At 42.9% G+C, this 23027-nt stretch overlaps 1 protein-coding gene across 2 annotated transcripts in view; it reads left to right on the top strand.

The window, feature by feature from the left end:
* Window positions 1-23027, top strand: part of C5H10orf90 (chromosome 5 C10orf90 homolog) — a 148891-nt gene that overhangs the window by 43914 nt on the left and 81950 nt on the right. The window contains exon 1 of one of the 2 annotated variants that reach the window (XM_053388903.1): window positions 13358-13623. The exons of the other annotated variant lie outside the window; for it this stretch is intronic. Coding sequence (XP_053244878.1) covers window positions 13458-13623 — 166 coding nt within the window. The 5' untranslated portion in view covers window positions 13358-13457. Of the gene's footprint in view, window positions 1-13357; window positions 13624-23027 lie in introns of those variants that run through there. 2 annotated transcript variants of the gene reach the window in all.

The raw sequence follows: 23027 nt of genomic DNA on the forward strand, positions 1-23027 counted from the left end.
AGTCTTGAGCACTTCCTTGGCCCTAACCCATGCCAGCTAGCTTCTCCCACCTTCAGGCAGGCTTATGCAGTGATGGTGCTCTTCTTCCATTTTAATTTCCCCACAATGCCCCTGATGCAGTGTTACTCGAGGTTTGTAATTAAAATGGAATCCCACTGAGTCTCTGGCAGCTGTCTGAGGATGCCATGTTGGTTTTTGCTATGGAGATTCAGAGGAAAGGATAGATTCCTTCCTTTTTCCCGTGGTGGCATTGTAAAGGTGAAAAGAATGCGTGCTTGTTGTGTGTACCTAAAAAGGGTGAATATTTCTAGATTTTGCCCAAGCATACCTAGGAATGACTGCATTTTAGTACTGAGCCTCATGTGTGTTCATTTGATTGATATATGAGAGTGCATCATAATTATGCTAATTCTAAATACAAATCATAGCTAACCTCCCAGCACAAAATAACGGTCTTTGGGTTAGGTACTAGGGGGAGCACTGAATAATGTAGATTTAGATGGATGAGATTTCACTAGTTTGCATCAGTTTTTGCTGAATGCTAGATAACAGTAAAACCGTGTTGTAAACTAATTAATTTCACTCACTTTTTGACAAACTGCTTAAATCAGCTTAGAAATGCTACAGCTGAATAAACCCATCTTAGAGTTTATGATTGCTTCCTTCCAAAAGACTGACTCACATGCCAGCCCTAATTGGAACAGTGCACTGAAAAGAGCCACTTAATTAAATAAGTGCTTTAAAAGGTGGTGTAAAACCATGTTGTTGTTGTTTTAAAAACCGTACATACTTGTAGGCAAACGAAAATGGAGATGCAAAAGGACTGTATCAAAGTTTATATATGAGGTAGGTTGAGAAATGCTACTGACTCTCTACAGTTCAACCTACCCAGTTTTGATCTATAGTTCTATGTAAATTAATGGAAACAAGGAGCATATGGATGATCATCTGATGCACATTTACTTGAAAGAAATCGCACTGAAAACAATGGGATTCTGCATTACCATAGTTGGGACTGGTACATTGCTCCATATCAAGACACATACATGGTGTACTGCAATCTCTGTCATTGTTTCAGAGCCCTGGATCGGACACTTTGTCATCCTGTTCTTTTCTATGCTTCCGATGGAATGACATCTATAGAAGTCTATAAGGCTAGCTCTGTCCTCCCTTTTAAAATAATGTAAATAAAAGCAGATGATTGGAGCAAACCAATTGGTCATTTTGCAAAAACCGCATTATTTTATTGCGGCTTTTTAAAAGGTTGCTTTATCTCTTGCAGTTGAATGTTTTTCCTGATTTTTACCTTCTTTCTCTTTCTTCTTCCTCTTTGTTGTTTTATTTTCAATATGCTATAAGTAGACCTGAAGAATTTCTATCTTCAAGCTATCTATCTATAACAAATAAGTTAATAAATCCTTCCACCTTCTACTTACTTCGACACCTTCTCACAGCATATATTGATATTTCTGGCTATGACTGCTAATATCCCTGCCTGTGGTTACTGGCCCTTGTACAATACATATGTGATTCCAAGCAGAGATTCAGCAACTCCTTCTGATTCCAAGTAGCGATTCAACACTTACAATCAATTGTAAAGGAGAGAGTGTGTCATCTACACATTGAGGACACCCTATTCTAAAGCCTTGGATGAAAAAAAATCAAGAGGGACAAGATGGAACCATGTGAAACTCCATAATATAAATGACTTGTGGCTGAATAGTTGTCCTCTGGCACCACTTTCTGGTATTGGCTCTTCAGGAATGAGCAGAACCATCCAAACACCATTCCCATATTTGAGTCAAGAGAGACGATCCAGAAGGCTAAGTAGTCAGTGGCATTGAAAGCTACTTAAAGATTCAGGAGACTCAGCAGGGTTGCATCTCCCTGTCTTTCTCCCGGTATCAGACATCTGTAAGGGCAACCAATGCAGCTCTGTGCCAAAACAGGGTCTAAAAGCAAACTGAAATGAATCCAGTTTATCAGATTCATCTCAGAGTGCCAGTAGTTCCAGTGGAACTCACTAAGAACTGGAAGACAGCTGAGGCATGCCTGAAATAATTGTAGCACATTGCCATGGCAGAAAAGAAGCCCGGACATTACAAGTAAACTTAGTGAAGGGCACAGCAAAAGCAAAGGACTATTAGCAGTGCTATTTTTCTAGAAAAAGAGGTTCCAGAACTCACCATGAACGCCTCCCTCTTTCTCTTAGAAAGGCAATGGCACCCACCTTCCGAAACTGAGTTCCAGCGAATTCCCCCTGGAAAAAAAGCCCTGACTATTAGGCTGTTTGGAACATGTTTATTATGTGTGTTCAGGAACATTGCATTTCAGTGTCCATGATCGCTACATTTCTCACATTTTGAGACCATGACTAATTACCTTCAAAAGGAAGACAACCAAGAGTGACATTGTTTAAGTGTACCCATAACACACGAGTATGATCACGTCAACAGTGATTCCACCCCCCCTTCCAATCCATCCAGGTGAACTCTAGGAGGAGGTGCGAGGCTTCTTGTTTCTGGTCTATTGATGTTGGATTTACATTGTTATACTTCCTAATCCTGTATACCTTTTGAATTACTTACCTATACACATTACATGAAACTTACTATTGATTGATTGGTTGATTGAAAAAGAGCATCTGTAGTTCCACAGCAACCCACTGGTGGAGGAAGAGGAGTGCGGGGGGAGTGCACCGCCCCCAGCAGCGTGCCATTGCAGCTGCCCCTCCTGCCCACACTGGGCACCCCGCCCCCAGAATGTGCGCCAGCCCCGCCCCCGCCTGCTCTCCGCCCCCCCCCCCCGGTGCTGGAGCATGAAGCTCCACCACTGCAGCAGCCACCTTTTTGAGCAGCTTGCCCAAAGAGAGGAGGACATTTACAACCAGCTGATAGTTATTAGACATTTTGGTGAGTTTCATTAGGAGTGGCTTCTTCGTTCCTATGATGCATATTCCTGACAGCTTAAGGCAGCGGTTCTCAACCTGTGGGTCCCCAAATGTTGTTGGACTACAACTCCCATCATCCCTGAACTCTGGCCTTGCTAGCTAGGGATGATGGCAATTGTAGTCCAACAACATCTGGGGACCCACAGGTTGAGGAATTGAAATGTTTTAATTTTAAAATTATTTAATTCACTACTATTTCAAATTGTCAGCACACCTTTCCCGCAAATCTTTAGTGTAACTGTTTATCCCTTTTCTCCCCTTTAGAAACTAAGCTTAACTAAATGCAATGGCGTTTCTGCATAGTCTTTTCCTGTTACCCTTACCTTTATCACTCCCTGCCTTTTGAAGCCCCTTTTTCAAAATTTAGGACCAAATTAGGCGTAATGTCCCAGTTTTTAACCAAGAAATATAAAACTAAAAATTTGAAGAGTGTATCAGTGAGGAGAGGAAGACATGCTTAACTCTTTCGTTGCAATCTGTTTTTCCAATCAAACTAGCCTTCTAGGTGCTTTTCTCCCCACATAGGAAGGGAATTGGATCTGCCCCCGGTGGGTCGAAAGTAGCTGAGGGGTGAAAGGAAGAGTGATCTACAGGGAGAAATTTAAGTACACATCCCCACATACTGCTGTGATTGATGCCACAGTCCCCTGCAACAGCATTTCAGTATAAAACAAACAAAATACCCCAACTAAAACACAGGGAAACCATTCATTTCTCATCTAGTTTGGTGCTTAGACTTTAGGCTTTCTGGGGTGGGAGTCTGTCTGCTTTTGCCAAGTGTCATGTACATGTATAAAGCTATAGGTATAAACAGTAATGCTGTGAAAGGAGGGAAAGAATTGAAATTCTAAAATTAACTGCCCATAGGAGTGGGAACAGCAAGTGTGCCTTATCCTCTAAATTGGTGTTTTGTTTTTCTAAATCTGAGCACATAATCCTATCACTCAGCCTAATTGACCTGTTTTAAGTTTTTAATTTACAACAGGCCTTCCAGCCATCTGAACTCCCTGGGAAGCTATTCCCTGCCTAGCAACAACTGCAGCATCAGCTAAGACATGGCAATCTTTTGGTTCCTTTCTCCATCTACTCCCCCAAATTTAGGAGTTTCCAGGGTCAGAGTGCCAATATTATTATTATTTATTTAAGGGCAATGCTTCATAAGATGGTAACACTTAGAAATGCTACCACAATCAAAACAAAAGAGAGAAATCTGTTATGGGGAATAATGAAGTCCTTCTACGTTACTGTTATTGGTCAAGAAAGCCACCTGGCTTGTAAGTACCACCTGCCATAAAGCAGAATATCTGGAAGTGATAAATATTAGCAGTCATATGGAACTTTTCCACAGTGCCAACATTTTCAATAGCTCTGGGGCCTGAGAGGGTCAATCAGATTCACGGCAGATAAAGAAACTTCCAAGAAAGTATTTTCTTATGGCACACAGTAAAGAGTGGCACCTGGTAGCTGTATTTGCAAAAACCAGAGAAAAGAATCATGATGCTGTTGCTCTGAGTGCTTGATCACTAGGCTTTTCTCTTGCTTCACAGATATAAAGGTTGCTTTGGAGTATAGGAAAGCGCCCATAAATAAATTCCACCCCCTCTTTCCAATATGCATGAAAGGTGAAAGATCAGAAATTTTGAAACTGAAGAGGTGGGAGAGTGATTTTCATAATGTTCCCTTTTATTTATGAAGCTAACACATTGCTTTTATCACGTCTCTAGAGGCACCAGCTACAGAGAATTTGCCATGTTTTTATAACGTGCTTCTGGGAAGCGGGGCAAACACACCACATTCAGTTTGTTATTTACCACAACCCTGATCATCATCTTCATTTTTCTCTTGCCCTTTCACTCTGAGCATCCTGAGGGTCTTTGCTTTGTCCCTCAAGACCCTTTATTGTCTCCTTTTACTGTCAGCAACTCCTGCCCTCCAACTCTTAGGCAAAAGTTTTTTGCATCATCTACTACCTGGTCCTTTTTTGGGGAGATGCCTTGGATTGAAACAGAGACCCTCTGTGTACAAAGCACTGAGCTCTCATCACTTACCGTACAAGGGTATTTTCCTGTAGGATGCATTGCAGCTGTTAAGAATACTATACCCATGTAAGTTCCACTAAAGTGAATGACCCTTCTGCAAAACACATGTATTTCCCAGTTGTGCATCCATTCTCACTTATAGGTCTCAGGGTGAATGCCACATAGGGACAAGCCATTGAGAGCCTTGGGTGAGAGAGGAGGCGTGAACTGGATTGGGGGTTAGTTTTAAGTCCATGTGCCAGTTTTCCAGCTGAAATCTGTGCTTCCTCTTCAAACTTCTATTGGCCGGGCCAAGGGAAAAGGCACAATATAACGGGGTTGTATTTTATGAACTTTCAGTGGGTCTGACTAAGTCCTATTCAGACTCAGACCCACTGAAAGTAATGGATCTAAGTTTGTCAAGTCTAGTGATGGAAGGATCTGCCAATTTTCCAGTCTAAAATCCAGTTCTGCATATTTCTGCAACTATTTGTGGATTTTTTTTGTAAGTCCTTGTGAAAATTCACCAGCATTTTAGTGCAAAATACCCCTGCCAACACATTTTTGTATGCAATATTGATTACTCTACACATTTTTGCAAGCATTTTCTCATAATACAATGCATCTTGTATGTTGCTTTCACCAATATTTTTATTGTTTTGCATACTTTCACCTAATATAAGCATTTTTGTAAACATTGTTTAATTGGGGAATTGCATTGCAAAATTTGAATGCTTGCAAATTTTGAAGGGAGGCTGTGTTTTGGTTCTCATGTTTCAGAAAGTTCAAATTCGATACATTCACTTTTAATGGTGAATGGAATCGTATTTCTCCTGCATCCCTAGGAGAGGAAGACTAGTTTTCAATGGTATCAGTAATTCCCATCTCTCCATCCAACAGCAGCTTTTGGAGGGAGAACATGATTTCAATTGGGGAAACAGTGTTAGATGAAGAGTCTACCACCAGTTCAGTGCCCCGATCCACTTCAGAGCTGGTTCTATAGTAGTTTAGATGATGATGATGATGATGATGATGATGATGATGATGATAATAATAATAATAATGGAGAGACTCTGTCACATATTTCACACCTTGTGTAGTTTGTCTGTCCCATAGAAGTTCCCAGATTACTGCATTCTAAAGCTTTTTAGGGAGTAATGTTTTCCCCCGAATGATGCATTAATGATGTCGGAGGAGTAAAGAACAAACGGATTGATCCGTTTTTTTGTAATTGAGTGTATTTTCCCCATTCTATCTGATGCATCTCAGTTTACAGTAAATTTTGAGTGGGGATAGAGAAAACACACAGCTGTGCCTTAGCACCGAATTGTGTCAATGAGGTTTCCAAGCAATAACTGTAAATGGAGCAACTGCACAGGTTTTAAAAATTGAATCATGTACCTTACCTGTTATTTCAGTGACTAGGGGATGCCCCAGCCATCAGTAGCAAATTGCTTTTATTGAACAATGTGGGAAAGCTATCAAAAGGCAGTCTGATAATGGTGCCACTCTTGCTTCTAAGGTCCTTGGGACTATTAGCTGTATTATTTATTCACACTGCTATAGCCTTTGGATTCATCCATTGTCGTGCAAAGTATAGTGCGTCCTGCCCTTCAACAGTAATAAAACTTCACAAAGTGCTGAAACAAGGCATAAAGTTTGGAGAATTTAAACACTGAGGCAAGGAACTGTTGAGAAATCCTGGCTTGGCTCGGTATCTTTAACAGGGTTCTGGAAAAAAAATGAATCTGTAGCAGCTTCATATGCATTTCATTATTTGAACGGCAAACTTCAAAGTTCACAACATGATGAAATAAATACTTTAATTATCCGTGACCCTAAAAATGTGGTGTGCAATTAAAGGAATGGTTCAAGGGAATTTTTCCGCCTTGGGTTACAGTGCAGAGTTAAGCCTAGCAAACTGGTCACTGAAGGCAGAAAGTGCCAAACAGAAGGAAATGTAAATCAAGCCTTGTGCAAAATATATGGCTTAATTTCGTGCTGGTTTTTGTTTTTTTGTTCCTGGATTTCTCATGTGTTCATGAAGCGTCATATGAAAACACTGGAAATGCAGACCATAATTGAATGTTTCCAGGGGATGGGGCTACCAAAAGAAAGTGATTACCTATACTTGATTGTATGATTCCTTCTTTTTTTATTCACTCTTCTTGGATGCACCCTTGCTCAGGGCCAGAGCAGTACTGTGGCAGAAAAAAGGGACTTGGTGGGGGTTCGAGGAATGGAAATAGATGTAGGCAGAAATCAGTGCCTGAATAGCACAGCAATACTTTTTAAGTGCAAGAGACACTATCTGGGTTTCAGTTAAAGCAGCAAAACATTTTGGGCTGGCACTACCCTTTTAATTAAGGCAGAGGTGGCAAACCTCAGGCCAAGTGTGTAACTCCAAGCCACCCTATCTGGCCCTTGGAACTCTTTCCAGGCCGCCCCACTTCTCTCCATGCTATCGCCCTCCTCACTGGCCCTGCTTTGCATGATAAACGTTCTTGCTTGGCTGGAATGTGTCCTTGAACACTGATAGAGCCTCTTGCTTGCCTGGATGGCGAATAGAGAAGTGTGGATATGAGTGTGTGTAGTTGCTGGCCTACTGTAGGAAAAGATCATTGACATTCATTGCTCCACCCACTTTAGCCTCTGACCCCACCCATGACTGGCAAGTGGCTCCCTGAAGGTTGCTCAAAAAGGAAGGGCTGTCAGGCTAAAATCTATTCCCTATCCCTGAACCAAGTTGTGAAGATCCCATTAGAGGAAGGGATGTACATTTGTTCCACCTGCATACCTGAGGTATTCTGCTGGTGTGCTTTCCACTGGCCTAGCATAGCTTGTGTTCTGCCAGTATAGTGGTGGTTCCTCCATGCCCTACAGCTCCCAGCAAACAGCTCCTGCATAGGATTTCCACTTAAGTTGTTTATTTTAAGGGTTTAGAGATTCCCTTTTGTTTAAATTATTATTTGTAGTTCTTGGGGTGGCATTTAATTTGGTCTCAGGGACCAATGGGTCAGTTTCAGTAGATATATCAGTCATACCATCTCTGCGCAGAGATTCTTTTTAGCTGGTTCTATATGCATGGAGCAAAGGATTGAGACAGTAGACTCTGCTTCCTCTCCATGCCCAGCTTCCACCTGTTGGTTTGAACATCTGCATAACGACCTGTGTGCATAGACACAACCTGTGTGACTTAACATACTAGAAACACTGAATGATGGGTTGTGGAACTGAAATCCGTACATGGTGCATGGAGGCAGCGGTGGAGGAAGTCGCTCGGGTGTGTGGGGCGATGCACCCAGGGGCAGGGCAAGCCGCCCATAGAGGCGGGGCGCACTGTGGGGCCTATGGAGTCTGCCTCCTCCCACTCAGTCACCCTACAGCTGGGGGGGAGGCAGCGGGTGGACCATTTGGGCAGCGCAGAGCCTGCGCGTGCCCAAGCCAATGCGTCTCTCCCAGGAGAGACGCGTGGCTCGGGTACACTGCAGGCCCCGTGGTGAGTGCCGACCGGCATTTTGTCACCCCCTCAGTGGTGACACCCGAGGCGTACCGCACCCACCGCACCCCCCCTTCCTCGCCCCTGTATGGAGGGCCAGAGCCTGCCACTCCGATCACAGGAGCGCTAAAAATGTCTGTACAGAGAGGGCTTTGATGTGGGCCCATAAGTATCAAACGAGCTGCGAGTAATGTCAGGAATGCGCCAAAGAAATTGCATGCTGGATACAAAGGATCAGTGAACAGCTATTCTTCCAATGGCTTCCACAGCTTTTTAAAGGTACATGTGCCAAACATATTTCTGGGCTTACCCTTCCAGACTCTTTTTATCCAGCTCCTAGCAACTTACAGGAGAATGCTTTCTGGGAATTAAGGCTTGGAGTAACAGCAACCAAAGCGGGTGGGGACTGCAAGAGCATCAACATACACAAGAGGTGGTAGAGGAATGCAAGTGCCTTGTATCTGATCGATAGTCATCACAGTTAAATAGCCGTTGATTCACTGCAGAAGTGGTTGATAAAAGGCATATCCATCATAATTCATTTTCCTTTATCATAACATAATCTGAGAAAGCGACCCCTTTGTTAGCTTCTGGGCTGTAAGAGTTCACAAATGCTAACTATAGAATGTCATTCAAATGTAACAAAGATCTGGTTCATTTTGGGACCGGTGGAACCAGGGAATGTCCATGGACCTTGGCATTCATTCCATTCTTCTCCTGTGCCATGTATTTCTGCTAAAGTGATGTGAGCAAATTAGAAAAGAAATGTTTACTAGACAATTAAATGGCTCGTATTAAATTTAAAGGCTTTCAGGAGAAAAATAAATTAATAAACAGAGGCTATTTCAGGTGCCTTATCTTTTCAGACAATAAAAGCTGACTTGATTTACTCTTTCTCTTATTTATTATGGAGAACTATAACACGGAAGGAAATTATTGCCCTCTTTTGTACAAATGGCTTATGAGTGCAATCATTAAGGCACAAGTCTCTTTATATAGAATGCTAATTTGATTTAGCCCAATTTCTGTGTCACAGACTTCTGGGAGGTTGCAAAGTGCTTCATAAATACCTCCTTTGATTAAATTAAAGCAAAGATTTTAACAGACTGCAGTTATTTGTATCTGTCAAAGAGGCTGAAGGGAGACAGTTGCCTTTGGTTTAGATAAGGCTGTTTGATATAAGAAGATGGTTGTGGAATAAAACATGCTTTATTTATTCAATTCTATTTGATATTAATATCCCATATAATATGCTGAACATTGTAAAGTGTTTCTTTCTTTCTTTCATTTTTTAAAATCATTTTTTAAAAAGGAAAGTGAATGAAATTTTAAAATGTATGAAATGCTTCCTCTCATGTCCCTGATCCTGAGTCACAACTCAGGCATGGACTTTGGGGAAAATCTGCACATTCAAAGAGGTAGGTTAAATGTTTTCAGGATCTCCTTGCCCATAAGCAGCTTCCACAGGCAGCAGAAAACTTTGAAAGGAATGGGGGCGGGGGGAAACTCTGAGCCAGCTCATGAACAAAGATTCAGCAGAAACACACAAAAAGCCAGTTCAAAGTTCTCTATTTCACCCACCAAATATGTTTGGAAGTACTGCTCATGGGGGGACGCGGGTGGCACTGTGGGTTAAACCACAGAGCCTAGGACTTGCCGATCAGAAGGTTGGCGGTTCGAATCCCCGCAACGGGGTGAGCTCCTGCCAACCTAGCAGTTCGAAAGCACATCAAAGTGCAAGTAGATAAATAGGTACCGCTCCAGTGGAAAGGTAAACAGCGTTTCTGTGCGCTGCTCTGGTTTGCCAGAAGCGGCTTAGTCATGCTGGCCACATGACCCGGAATCTGTACGCCGGCTCCCTCGGCCAGTAAAGCGAAATGAGCGCCGCAACCCTAGAGTCAGTCACGACTGGACCTAATGGTCAGGGGTCCCTTTACCTTTACCTTACTGCTCATGGGATTCCCTACCATCAATAGCCTGCAAAAAGCCTGGGTGTGTGCAGCCAAATGAAAAATGGCAGCTGAAGGGGGCACAGCCAATTTCCTATTCTACCCTGTTGTACACTGAGATGACCTGCATATCTACTATAACGGTCGGTCGTGAAATTCTTCACTGTGCATTTGGAGCTCTCTTAAGATATTGTGACTAAATTTGCACAATGGTACCCAAGATCAAGGAGCATGTTTTCATCTATGTTAAGATATAACAGGACACCATATTGAACTACGTCAGCAGATTCAATCTTTTAATCACTATTTTCAAACCTGCCCTGGTTTTTTTTTTTGTGTGTGTGTCTTAGAATTCCCAAGCAACTCTCGCTAGGAGGCTGCTAGTATACAAATCTGCATCTGAATTAATACAAATCAGGGATTCCAACAGCCTTATTTGGATTCAAAAAGCCTTTCTGTTGTTGCTATTGCTAAACAATTGGAACTGAGAAACCCTTGCCAATATATATCAAGTCATCCAGCAACCCACCACTATCTCCCTTCTGCCCATCCTTGCAAAGACATTTGTTTCTCATGTATGATGCACAAGAAGACAAAAACAGCATTGCACAACGTTAATGCTGGAGTAGTGGTAAACACAAGGATCAGTGTACTCAAATCCTCGTCTAGACAGTGGCCAAAGCATCTGTGGGAAGAAGGAAGCAATTTTTGTACACTAAAAGGATTTGATTGTGTAATTAATGTAAACAGAAGCCTGCACAGAAGGAGGGGTGCATGAGAAACCTGCTGTGGCAGTCTAGGCTCTAGTAGTGTACGGCTGCTCAGAAGAAGAATCCAAGCCTGGGAATTGTTCTTGCCTCTTCTGCCATTTGATGATGTCTGGCTAATGGAACACTGACAACCTTTAAGACAGTATACATTATTAACAAAATAAGTAAACAAACACCAGATTTTACTTTAAGGAAGTTCTGTATAAATTGGCTTAGTTTGCACAATTCATTCTGCTTCTCCTACCCATGAAGGAGGACTTTGCCTCATGTTGGGGGCAAAATGTTTAACACAGCCTTACCTCAGCCCTGGATATCTCTTTCTGTCCCCAATGTGTGGGCTCTGAGATGGCACCAGGCAGTGCTCCAGATATTTGCAGCCACAAGTGCTAAGAACATGCTAGGCCCTGAATTCAGTGCTCAGTAATAACATTTGTACTTGGATGATAGGATGATCACCATTGACATTTATGGCAGAAATCAAAAAGTCCTACAGACTCTACTTTATGGGTGTATAAAATAATGCTATTTCACTTGCCCCATAGTTGTGATTTAAAAACAAGCAAACAGATATTTAAGTCCATAAAGCTTGAAAGTCTTGCTCCTTCCTCTTTCTCTTATTATGTACAAATATGTGGCCTAGTTAATATAGGTTCTGCATAGGCAATAAAACCAAGGTTTTGTCATAGGCTTTGTGCTAGACCTGTTAGATTCTACTAGGTTCCACCCTTCTTCCTCTTCTTTGGTTTCACCTCTGCCGAGATTCTATCATAGTGCCATGCCCCTTTGACTTGCTAAGATTCCTCCAAGCTCCTCTTCCACTCTCTCAGATGCTGTCCTTGACATGCCAGATTCTTCTCTGATTCTAACCAGCTGCTATTGCTCTGGCCCCATATAAGGAAACAGGGTTTCTGAAATCAAATGTTGGTTTATTATGACTTCACATAAATGCATATCCTGCTTTTCAAGAAATCTTTTCCACAAAGTGACTTGCAACTCTTATCTAAAACGACAGTGACAGCAACTTTTCAGTATATTTTAAAATATTTCAATAGTTTAAAACTTCATTCCATAGCTGCTCTAAAGCTAAAAACATCAAAAACAATAAAATCCAGGAGACCCACAACACAAAGACCCCAGTATGCTTTAACCACTGAAGGTCTTCAGTGCTCTTGAATACATTACAAGGGATGAGGCTTGCTGAATATCAGAAGGAACAGAGTGTTCTGATCTAGTGCACCTGAGGACTGCAAAACCTCTGGAAAAGATATAGAAAAAACCCAAAAATTGGAAGGAAGCAGCAAAAGTGATGGTCCCAGGTTCAATCTTTGGTCCGAAAGATGACAGATAGTGGAGAAAGATGTCTCCTAGATCTTCCCATTGCAGTAAATAATTCAATGAACTGGTTGCCTGACTGTATATAAGGCACACTGCCTTGTTGTTATTACAGATGCAGTATGCATTAAAAAACACAAGTTGGGCTGTTCCCATTCATTTTGTTGGGGATGGCACACCAGGCCAATACAGATTGTATCCTCTACCTATTTATCCTACATATTTTCACTGTATGTCTCAAAGCAGCTTACAGAAAAGTAAGAGGTTTGTTTATGTCCACAGTGAGGTGAGGTGGAGGCACTTTTACCCAACCTTTCAGCAGGTGAGCTGCTGGAGGGGTGAATTCAGTTGTGGTGCAAACTCACCGGCAGGAGTGCCAAATTGGCCCTGCTGGCCAGGAGGAAGTTACATTAGGGCATTTTCTGGTGCTAGACCTGTCCTTCACGTGGCTCCACAAAGCACCTATAAACAGAGAACACTGCCAGCATAAAATATTAAAGTTGCAAAAATGAAAGATTCATGCGGCGTCCGCCAGATAGATATCCTCCCTGGCTGAATGTAAGATCTCCTGCCAGAAGAAGGTTGAAAAATGCAGCAGCCAAAAATTGATATGCGGGCAAATGGGGCCCTGCATTTAGGATACACCGTTTCTAACCAATCAGGCTAAATGAAATCAGCAGGCCTGGGCCTTATCTCCTAGATAACCCTCATTAATCCAGTGAGCTTCTGAGGACAAAAAAGAGAAATGAATTGCTTCATTTGTGTCGCTTGAATGGAATGCTAATGAGGGGAGGTGGGGGGGGGGAGTTAATTATTCATTCCAGCCGACTGAGCAGAAAGCAGATCCTGGCTTCCCCTGTTACCATTGCAACAAGTGGCAGCCGGCCTAGCGAAAGCAAGCCAAGGGAAACATTTATAAAACTGAAACCAACATGAAACATGCCTTCTCAGAAAAGGAAACCCCTGGTCTTGAGCTGCGCAGGGCACAACCAGATGGATTTAAGGACAAAACTTCGTGTAGCAAGGAACCAGGAAAGAAAGCCCTTCATATCTCAAATTTGCTTCATGATTAACCATGCCTCCTGGGGGAAACCGTGTTGCCTTGGTAAGTTTGGTACAAGTTTTCCAGGCTTTTCGCATCAGTAGTTGAACAATGCTTTGCTTTGTTTTTGTTTTGTTTTTTTGCTTCTGTTGGTACTACAACATTTGATGAACTTTTTGAAAAGACCTGGCTGGCTCCTGCATTTAAAGCAGAATTTAAAGAGCACAATTCTTGAGGATTTACAGTGGAAGCCTATATGTGTCTACTAGAAGTAATTCCATTTGAGTTGAACAAATTCTGCTTCCTAGTAATTGTGTATAGGATTTCAGTCTCAGTAATTTTCTATACATTTCAAGCTGCCTTTAAAAAAAAATTAAATAAACTTGAATGCATAAAGCAACACAGTTGCTGTTGCTAACTAAAGGCTCATAATGGTGTCTGGATTTTGCTATTGTGTTTTTGTATTTTGTAATGTGCATTTAGTTTTGCGGTGTAGCGTGTGTTCTTTACATGTATGTTATTGATCTACACAGAACGTGATGCGGTGTAATATTTTTAAAAAGTTTTTACTTCTGTAAACTACCTTGGGTCCAGTTTTAATGAAGAGAAGTGGGATATAAATTACTATTCTAAGCTAAAATTAAATAAAAGAAACTATATTCAGCATTCCACTTCTTGCAAAGCCCAAGTTCTTGTAGATCCCTGTAATCAAAATGTAACCAAAATCATTGTAACCAAGAGGAATCCAGATATTATAGTCAACCCTATACATATCTAATCAGAAGTAAGTCCTATTAAGATGAATGGGTCTTACGCCCAGGTATGTCAGAAAAGGATTGCAGCAGGTTGTAAGGAGGTTTAGAGTTACACATGTGGTTTGTGTGTAATTTCCTTTTTTAACATATATTTAGCACTAGGTCATGGCCACCAGACATTTCCCTGTGTTTGTTAGGAGTGTTGTTTGTGTAATCTGATTATTGCTTTCTAGAAGGATTGTGTTGCAGGACGTATGTTCAGCTATACATCATTTGAAAGCAACGTTATTAATGAATCTTGTTTTTCCAATGGCAAAAAAGACAGATGCTGTGTCTGTGAGACACAAAACAGTGGGGGAGCGGTGTTAGGCATCTATCTCCATTAGTCAGGGTATTAAAAAAAAACTCCTGGAAGTTTTGATTTGTTAGTCAACACCAGTGAAATTGTTAACATTTTCCCATATGCCCTGCCACAGCAAAGACAAGTATCTCGAAATGTAAATAATGGGTTTGCATTAATTCAGTTCAACTCACATGCCAGCTTGCAAAATAGATTTTACCCCATTAAAAGAAAGGCTGGAATAAATAACTTCCTAGACAAGACGACAAATCACAATGGGGCTAATTTTCTTCTGTGAAAACAGTATTAGCATGCACCCTGCTTAAAATGTAATTATTTTCTCTCAGACTTTGTGATCTATGACAACTCTCCTTTCCTCATGACAAAATACATTCTTTAAAAAACTAAGAAACATATACATATATGTTTTATCTAGAGAGATAAAAATACTGGTAATATTGACTATGATGCATTGCAGCAACGTGAAGCAATCATTTAACAACAGGGCAGTGTAGCCAAAAGCAATACACTCACTTACCTGGGAGTAAGCCCTGTTGAATTTAATGAGATTTATGTTCAAGTAGACATGTACAGGATGATTTCAGGGGGAAATTAAGTACAGAGTTGCTAAGTTTGAAGCAACTTGTTAGCACTGTGACTTTAATACTTGAGTGGATTTAGTTGGCCTTTGGCAAAATGCCTCTTTTACTTTGCATCATCATCATCATCATCATCATCATCATCATCATATTTCATTGATATCCCTCCCATCTGGCTGGGTTTCCCCAGCCACTCTGGGCGGCTTGCAACAAATAAAACACAACAAAACATCAAACATTAAAAAAGAGATATCCTGTACAAGCAACAAACAAACCAATAAATAAATAAAAACCAATAACAATAATAACAAACAGTTTACAGTTATACTCAAAGTAACCACCAACTCCAACTAAACATTTAACCAACACTAACCCGACAAAAAGAAAACAGAGGAACCAAAATTAGAACCATTTAAAACATTTGAGCCAGTTGTCGCAACCCAAGAGTTGTTCCAGCAATGTCCCAGTGACCTCCCAGGAGCCTCTTTTAGCTCACTCTGGAGTCTGGGCCCTGCCCTCTAGGCCAGGTGGAAATGGGCCTTGCAGCAGCTGTCTTCCTTCCAGCACTCAGGCAGCAGGAGAACATAGAATTCCTAATATATGAATTGTGTCACTGCCAGCTACAGAAAGAACATAACATGGTGATGAACTGACAATGAACAGCATTGTTACCTGGTGGTGGAAAAGAGTTACTACTTGTCAATCAGAATAAAGATGTCCTGTTGCTTTTGGCTTCAGTCCTAAAGTGACTTCAGTGACCAAAGATCAAGTCCCACTGAACTCAGGGTACCCCAACACCCGTGGAATTGTGATGTTAGGACACAGCCATTACCAAATACAGCAAAGTCTTGTGACACCTTAAAGACTATCAAATTTATTATGACATAAGTTATCATGGATTGAAGTTTACTTCATCCGATCCTTTTCTTTTTTGTTGGGGGGGGGATTTTAAATTATTTTGTATTTTGTATATTTTATTGTAGTAAGCCTGTAAAGCGAGATGAACGCCGCAACCCCAGAGTCGTCTGCGACTGGACTTAACTGTCAGGGGTCCTTTACCATCTTTTTACTGTAAGACAAATCCATTTGGCCACATGTATTGTCAAATTCATTGCGGGCAGGGCGGATGATGACTGATTACAAATGTGTGCTTCTTTCCCAGTTAGATCACTGTTTCCCAGCTTTGAGAGTTTTAACTAATCTATGCCTTTGCAGAAGAATAGAGTTTCGTATGCAGTTTCCCCTATGTGATGTTTGCATAACTCCTCAGACACAGCTGGGCTCACGCATCCCTTGAAAAAGTAACCAAAGCGCACTGGGAATCATGGGGTTTTTTGCTTTGTTTTGCGGATGCCTGAGATTGTTCTGTGCATAAATTTGCATCGTGACATCATCATAAACACATGGGCTTTTAGCACCAGCCACATGCACACTTGAACAACTTGTTTCCCTGCTTTGGCCAGCTGTAATCCTGCTGTGAAAGTACAGCCATCAGCAGAGATGGCACAGTTTTATGTTCATTCCATTGTAATTGCATTATGGCTATTGAATTCTTTCCGATCTTTGTTTAATGCTATCCTTCTGGCAGTGGAGAGGGGTCAACTATCCATGCTGATTTTATTAGGTATTTTAGTAGCCTTTCATACGGCCAATCATGAGGTTTTATTGAAATGCCTGTGGGTCCTTGCAAAAGAGAATGAAGAGAATGAAGTTGCTCTTGGTAACTTTCTGGCAGGTGAAATAAGCAATTTCCCATCTTCATAAAGGTGGCTACCTGGGGGCCCTGCTGAATATGGTTTCAAATGGTGGTTGTGCTTTTGAAGTACAATATTGTTTGGTAATCAGTATGTGGATGATCTGTCCTTTCTGCCTATTATTTAAAGGGGAGTTTTCGCTGTCTCTTCTAAGCAGCCTGTTTGGTGTTCATGCCCATTCCGCCCTGTATAAAATCTATTGGCAATTTTTAAGGTTTTTATCATCACACAGCACATTTTAAAATAAAGCCAGTCTTGATTATCATTTTGAAACTGAGGTGGATCAGGATGCTTCCTAATCATAAGAATAACTGAAGAATAAAATAACACCTGAATCTTCTTCCCTCCAAAACTCTGTTCTGTGTTGGTGCTTATTTTCCCCACCATTTTTTCTTTTAATGTGCATTTTTATCCCACCTTTCCTCCACCAAGAAGCTGAAGGTGACATACATATGGCTCTCCTCCTCCACACTGTATCCTCAAAACAACCCTGTGAGGTAGGTTGGGCTGAGAGGCAGTGACTGGCTGAAGCTCATGCAGTGAGCTTTATGGCAGAGTGGAGTTTGGGACACTGGTCTCCCAGGGCCTATTTAACACTGCAGCTGCTACATGGTTTAGGTGTCAGTGGTAGCTGGTAACATTTTTCCTTGGTAGAGCTGCTATTTTTAACCTTAATGTTTTCATCTTAGTAGGGCTTGTATAGCACTTATTTAGGAAAGTATACAATCACACACGTGCATAGTGCCATTGTCTCCTCTTTTCTAAAAAACGCCCCCTCCCTCAGTTATTCTCTGCACATTTGGGGACAGGGAAATAACTTCAAGGTAAGAGGGCCCAAGTATAATTCTTAGACAAGATTGACTTAATACCTCTTATTTAGAAATTACACCATACCACATGACCTAATCTTTTCAGTTATTGTATGGTTAAAACCTACACATCTGTTGCCCCCCCCAAAAAACCCTGAACACTTAAAAACTTTTAAAATGTGAGAAAAACTTGCTTTCAGGTGCGTGCATTTTCCTCCCTCCAAAAACTTTTTTAATTAAAAGAACAAAGTGTTCCAACCAATAGATAAAAAAATAATAATGATTGTTTCATTTGGGCTAGGGCACATCAGAGCACAACAGAACATAATTATAATGTGTAGCTCAGTTCTGAAAATGAGTAGTAATAATCTCTGCTCATGTGTGGAGTTCATCACACCAGGCTAATCATAATTGGCCTCTATTATATCAGAGATTTGGGACACTACCTTCCAGGTTTGGGGAATATTGCAGAGTCGTGTCCAGACAGGCACAGAGCCCAAATGTCTCACTTTAGAAGTTCACTGACAAACTTACAAAGAACAAGCTGGAAATATAGTGACAGCATTTTGATTCCTTCCTATGCATTCAAGATATATCCCCTGCTAGAGGAGAGGCTTGTTGGAAGCAGATCCACACACCTTTTCTGGAAATTTGAGGGAAATACAGAGTTTGTTCCAACACATACACAAGCCAACCACTATTTGCCTCCCAATTCCCCAATTTAAAAAGAGGCAGAATGATTAAGTAGAACAGTAGATACTTATTATAGAGAGCTTGCTTGCTCTTTCTCTCTAGCAAGGTCACAAAATAAATACTATGGGTGGTGTGGAGTTCCCTAAAGTAGGAAACACACCCTGTTGCTTCTCTTGCCTTCAGGGAAACAGCTCTAAACATGCTAGGCTAATGCTGTTTTGGAAGCAGTTCTGACTCCTTCAATATCTGCTATAGTGGCTGTGCTGAACAGGCACCATAACAACAAATGAAGTAAGAGTCTTCCTATCAGGACTGACTTCCCAGCAGTCTGATTGGTCACATGGTTTTTCTGCCTAGATGCACATGAGACATGCCTCTTTGCCATAGCTATGAAGGGAGAGGGGAACGGTTAATCATTAATATTATCTACACATAGTAAATTCCGGCACTCTGCTAGGATGGCTACACAAGCTCAAACTCAAAAATGCAGTTATTTGCAAAGCCTAAATCAGACAGGTCAGGAGGCCGTTTCCTGTCTAACCAGCTATCTGAAACTGCTGATGCTAGCTACAGGTCAGAAGGTCGTTTCCTGCCTAGCCAAAAAACTGCTGTCAACTAAAAACCACTAGCAAGATGTTTCCTGCTTTGCTTCTGCTTTAAGTAATGCAAGATAAGAAGAGATACGAAGGGAATGCTTAGCTAGCAAAAGAAAGACACGTGTACAAGAAGGTGGGAGGGGGTGCTTACTGAGCAGAGAAAATGCTTAACCAGCAGAGGAAGTGCTTAGCTAGCAGCCTTAGCCAGCAAATATTGATATGCCCTAAAAGGGAATGAGTTGAAAACTTGCCAAGCTGATTGGGGAAGTTTTGGGGGGAGGTATGGGAGGAGGGTGAATGCTTTCAGGTATAAAAATGCTTGCTGAACATGGTAACAACACAGTCAGATTTCAGAAACTATATTCTGCTGACTGTCTCTGTGCACAGATTTGCAATAAAACTCTTTTCTCCAAAGAAGAAACTTTCCTGGAATTTTTTATTCTCTTCTCGGTCCTGGGGACGCGGGTAAGCAATTCTCTGGCAAAGTAAAGGGCCTAAGCCTACAGCTTGGTGCGTTGGCCGGGAATTCTGCCCCACCCCAGGGGGGCCGGGAAGAGCCAGGCTCGACCAGGTGAACAGCTCGGACCGGAGTTTGCAGGCTTCAGCGCGCACCCTACTGATTCGTGGGGGAAGCCGGCCACACCGCTCCTGAGTAGGGACCTCGGTCGAGGGAGGAAAGAGGACTGGCCAGGAGGGAATCCGCAGCGGAAAACGGTAAGCCCAAGGGAAAGGGCGTGGGCCCCAAGGAAAAGGGGGGCGAGGTCTGATCAAGCCTCACCTGGTTGTGCAGAGGGCCGCCAGGAAGGGAACTGGCCGATTGCAGTAGTTTGCCGCCAGTAAGGTTGGGTAAAAGGGAAACAGAGGGGAAATTGTATTGGTGTGTTTTGTGTGTTGCATGTTGAAATTATAATGGTGTGATTTGTATGTTATATGTTGCATGTCGGATACCCCAGTGACTGAATTGTTGTCAAGTGTGGGTCGGGGCCTAGCGTTCCCCTTGGCCGAGCGATTGCAGGGTTGTGCATTTTCTGCCAGGGCGACCTCGGCAGGTCACAATCTGTAGTGCGTGGAGTGTGAAAGAATTTACAGCCCATTAGGTGCGGGGTATCTGAAAAAAAAAAAAATGTAGTCTGGGGCAAGCTAACGTAGTCCTCTGAAATGTTTTTTAACCAACTGGAAAGCAGCTACGAAGCATGATGATTGGGTTCAAATTGAGAAGACAGAGGATGAGGACATTGTGTGAAGTTGATTGGCCCCAACAAACTAACTGGCCCTCGGAGGGGAGCTTTGATTTGCAACTAATCAGCCCACTATATCAAAATATCTTGAACGTCCACCCAGACCAGATCCCTTATATTTCTACTTGGAAAACCAATGTAGAAAAGAATCCACCGTGGTTGAAAGCCTGCCAAGGCGACGCCCCACGAAATACAATCTGTACAGTTCGACCGGCAGGGAAGGCAGAAAAGCCCCCGGTGATACCAGACCCAGAAGATGAGGAGGGGGGAATCATCAAACCGCCACCACCCTATGCTCCACCAACTGCCCCTCTAGCGAATCCCCCAGGCCCAGGGCCCCAGGACCAGGGAGGAGCCGGCCCTCAGTCTGAACCCTCCAAGGTTGATGAATTAGAGAGCGAAGAGGAAGAGGATGATGAGGAGTTTATGAAGGGACTAATTGAGTTAGCAAAGAAAGGAAAAATGTGGACACAGTATCAGACAATTGAGATTGCAACAGTATGTACAACCCTATGTGAAAGAAGTGGATGTTAGTTCCCATTTGTTAGCAGCAACCAGGGTGTCCCTCTATAAGTCCCATAAGGCACAGAAAAAGGGTGGGACTGCAATGATGCCTCTATGCAGAGTGTATGACCCACCAGCCCCCCAGGACAGGGTGGGGAAGCACCACCATGCACTTATACAGTCCAACATGTGCCTTTTTCAAGTGCTGATGTGTGCAATTGGAGAAATTAGAACCCTACCTTTGAGGAGAACCCAGATGATATTGCCAACGCCCCATTATAAAGGCTGCCTTTGTAGCTCAGGCAGCGTCCGATATTCGCCAAAAGAAAAAAATCCAGAAGCATGAGGGGTGCATCGGCCATGGGCTGGAATAGATGTTGAAGTTAGCTCAAACCACTTACAATCAGAGAGATGAGGAAGCCCAGAGGAAAAAAAAAAAAAAAAAAAGGAGAAGTATCAAACAAGGAAGTTGATGGCATTACAGGCCACCACACCCACCCCTCAGAAAAGAGGAAGTGCCCGGGGAGGAGGGCGAAGCCGTCTTGGGAGGAATCAGTGCGCCATCTGCCGACAGGAAGGGCACTGGAAGAGAGAATGCCCTATTCTATTATTAGGAAGAGATTTGTTGGTAAAGTTGCAAGCCCAAATTACTTTTAAGCCATCGGGAGAAGCCACATTGTCCACTATGTCACTTGGGGAACTGGTTGTGGAGGCACCCCTGAGGGAGTACTGGCGCCTCATGATGGTAAAAGAAGAGGAGGGACCCATCCCCGCCAGTATTCTGGAACAAGTGAACCCCCCAGGAATGGCAAAGAATATCCCACCAATAATTGTGAAGCCCAAGCCATTTGTCAATCCTGTTGCAGTAAATAAGTATCCCATCCCACGAAGGGCGACTGAAGGAGTGTAGGTGCATCTAGAGCGACTGCTCCAACATAGGATCTTGAGGCAATGCCAATCACAGTGGAACACCCTTTTGTTACCAGTGAAGAAAGGAAGCAGGCTATTATCCTGATACCAGAGCCAAAGAACTGCAGAGAACTCTGTGGCTTTCTGGGGTCTGCAGGATTTTGTAGGATATGGATATTTAATTACAGCATCATTGCCAAGCCTCTACATGAGTCAACCAGAGGAACTGAGAGAGACCCCTTTGTTTGAAGCACAGAACAACAGCAAGCCTTCGTGGATTTGAAGAGGGCATTGCAGCAAGCACCAGCGCTGGGTATCCCAAATCCTGAGAAGCCTTTCTCCCTGTTTGTGGATGAAGACCAGGGAACAGCAAAGGGAGTGCTATGCCAAAAATTGGGAAGCTGGCAGCAGCCCGTGGCATACCTATCTGAGCGCCTGACGCCTACAGAACAAGGCTTACCGCCGTGCATGAGAGCAGTTGTGGCAGTAGCCACCCTACTGAACAAAGCAGACAAATTTACTTTTGGCCAAGACACTGTTTGTGTGACTCCGCATGCAGTCCCAGCACTGCTTGACATGAAGGGTACCTATTTCCTCTCCCAAGCGAAGATGAGGAAGTGTCAGATGTTATTGTTGCACCCGCGTCTGAAGTTCCAGGTCACCACCGCACTCAACCCAGCTACCCTGTTGCCGGTAGGAGAAGGTGAGAAGCAGACGCACGATTGCATTGAAGTGATGGATGAAGTATATTCCAGCAGACCTGACCTAAAAGATGAGGCAGACCCCCACTGGCTTTCATGGTTTGTGGATGGAAGCAGCTTTGTCGAGGCTGGGCAGCGAAAAGCAGGCTATGCAGTGGTAGCCCTGGACGACCAGGTGGTCGAAGCAAAGTCACTCCCGCCTGGAACATCGGCCCAGCTGGCAGAACTAACTGCGCTTACCAGAGCCCTGAGCCTGGCAATGGGACAGAAGATAAACATCTATACTGATTCTAAGTATGCATTCCTGACCTTACACGCCCATGGAGCCTTATGGAAAGAGAGAGGTTTGCTTACCTCCAGAGGAAGCCAGGTGGCCCACCCACAAGCCTTATTGAACCTTCTGGATGCTGTATGGGAGCCCAAGGCAGTGGCAGTTATCCATTGTTATGGACACAAAACTGGACTAGGAGAAGTGGCCAGAGGAAACCGACTAGCAGACAGAGTGGCCAAGGAAGCAGCCAGGGAACCAGCTCCCGCGTCAGTTATTGGAGCACTGGTCCCTGGAAGGA

This window comes from Podarcis raffonei, chromosome 5, assembly GCF_027172205.1.
Source record: "Podarcis raffonei isolate rPodRaf1 chromosome 5, rPodRaf1.pri, whole genome shotgun sequence".
NCBI classification, from domain to species: Eukaryota; Metazoa; Chordata; class Lepidosauria; order Squamata; family Lacertidae; genus Podarcis; species Podarcis raffonei.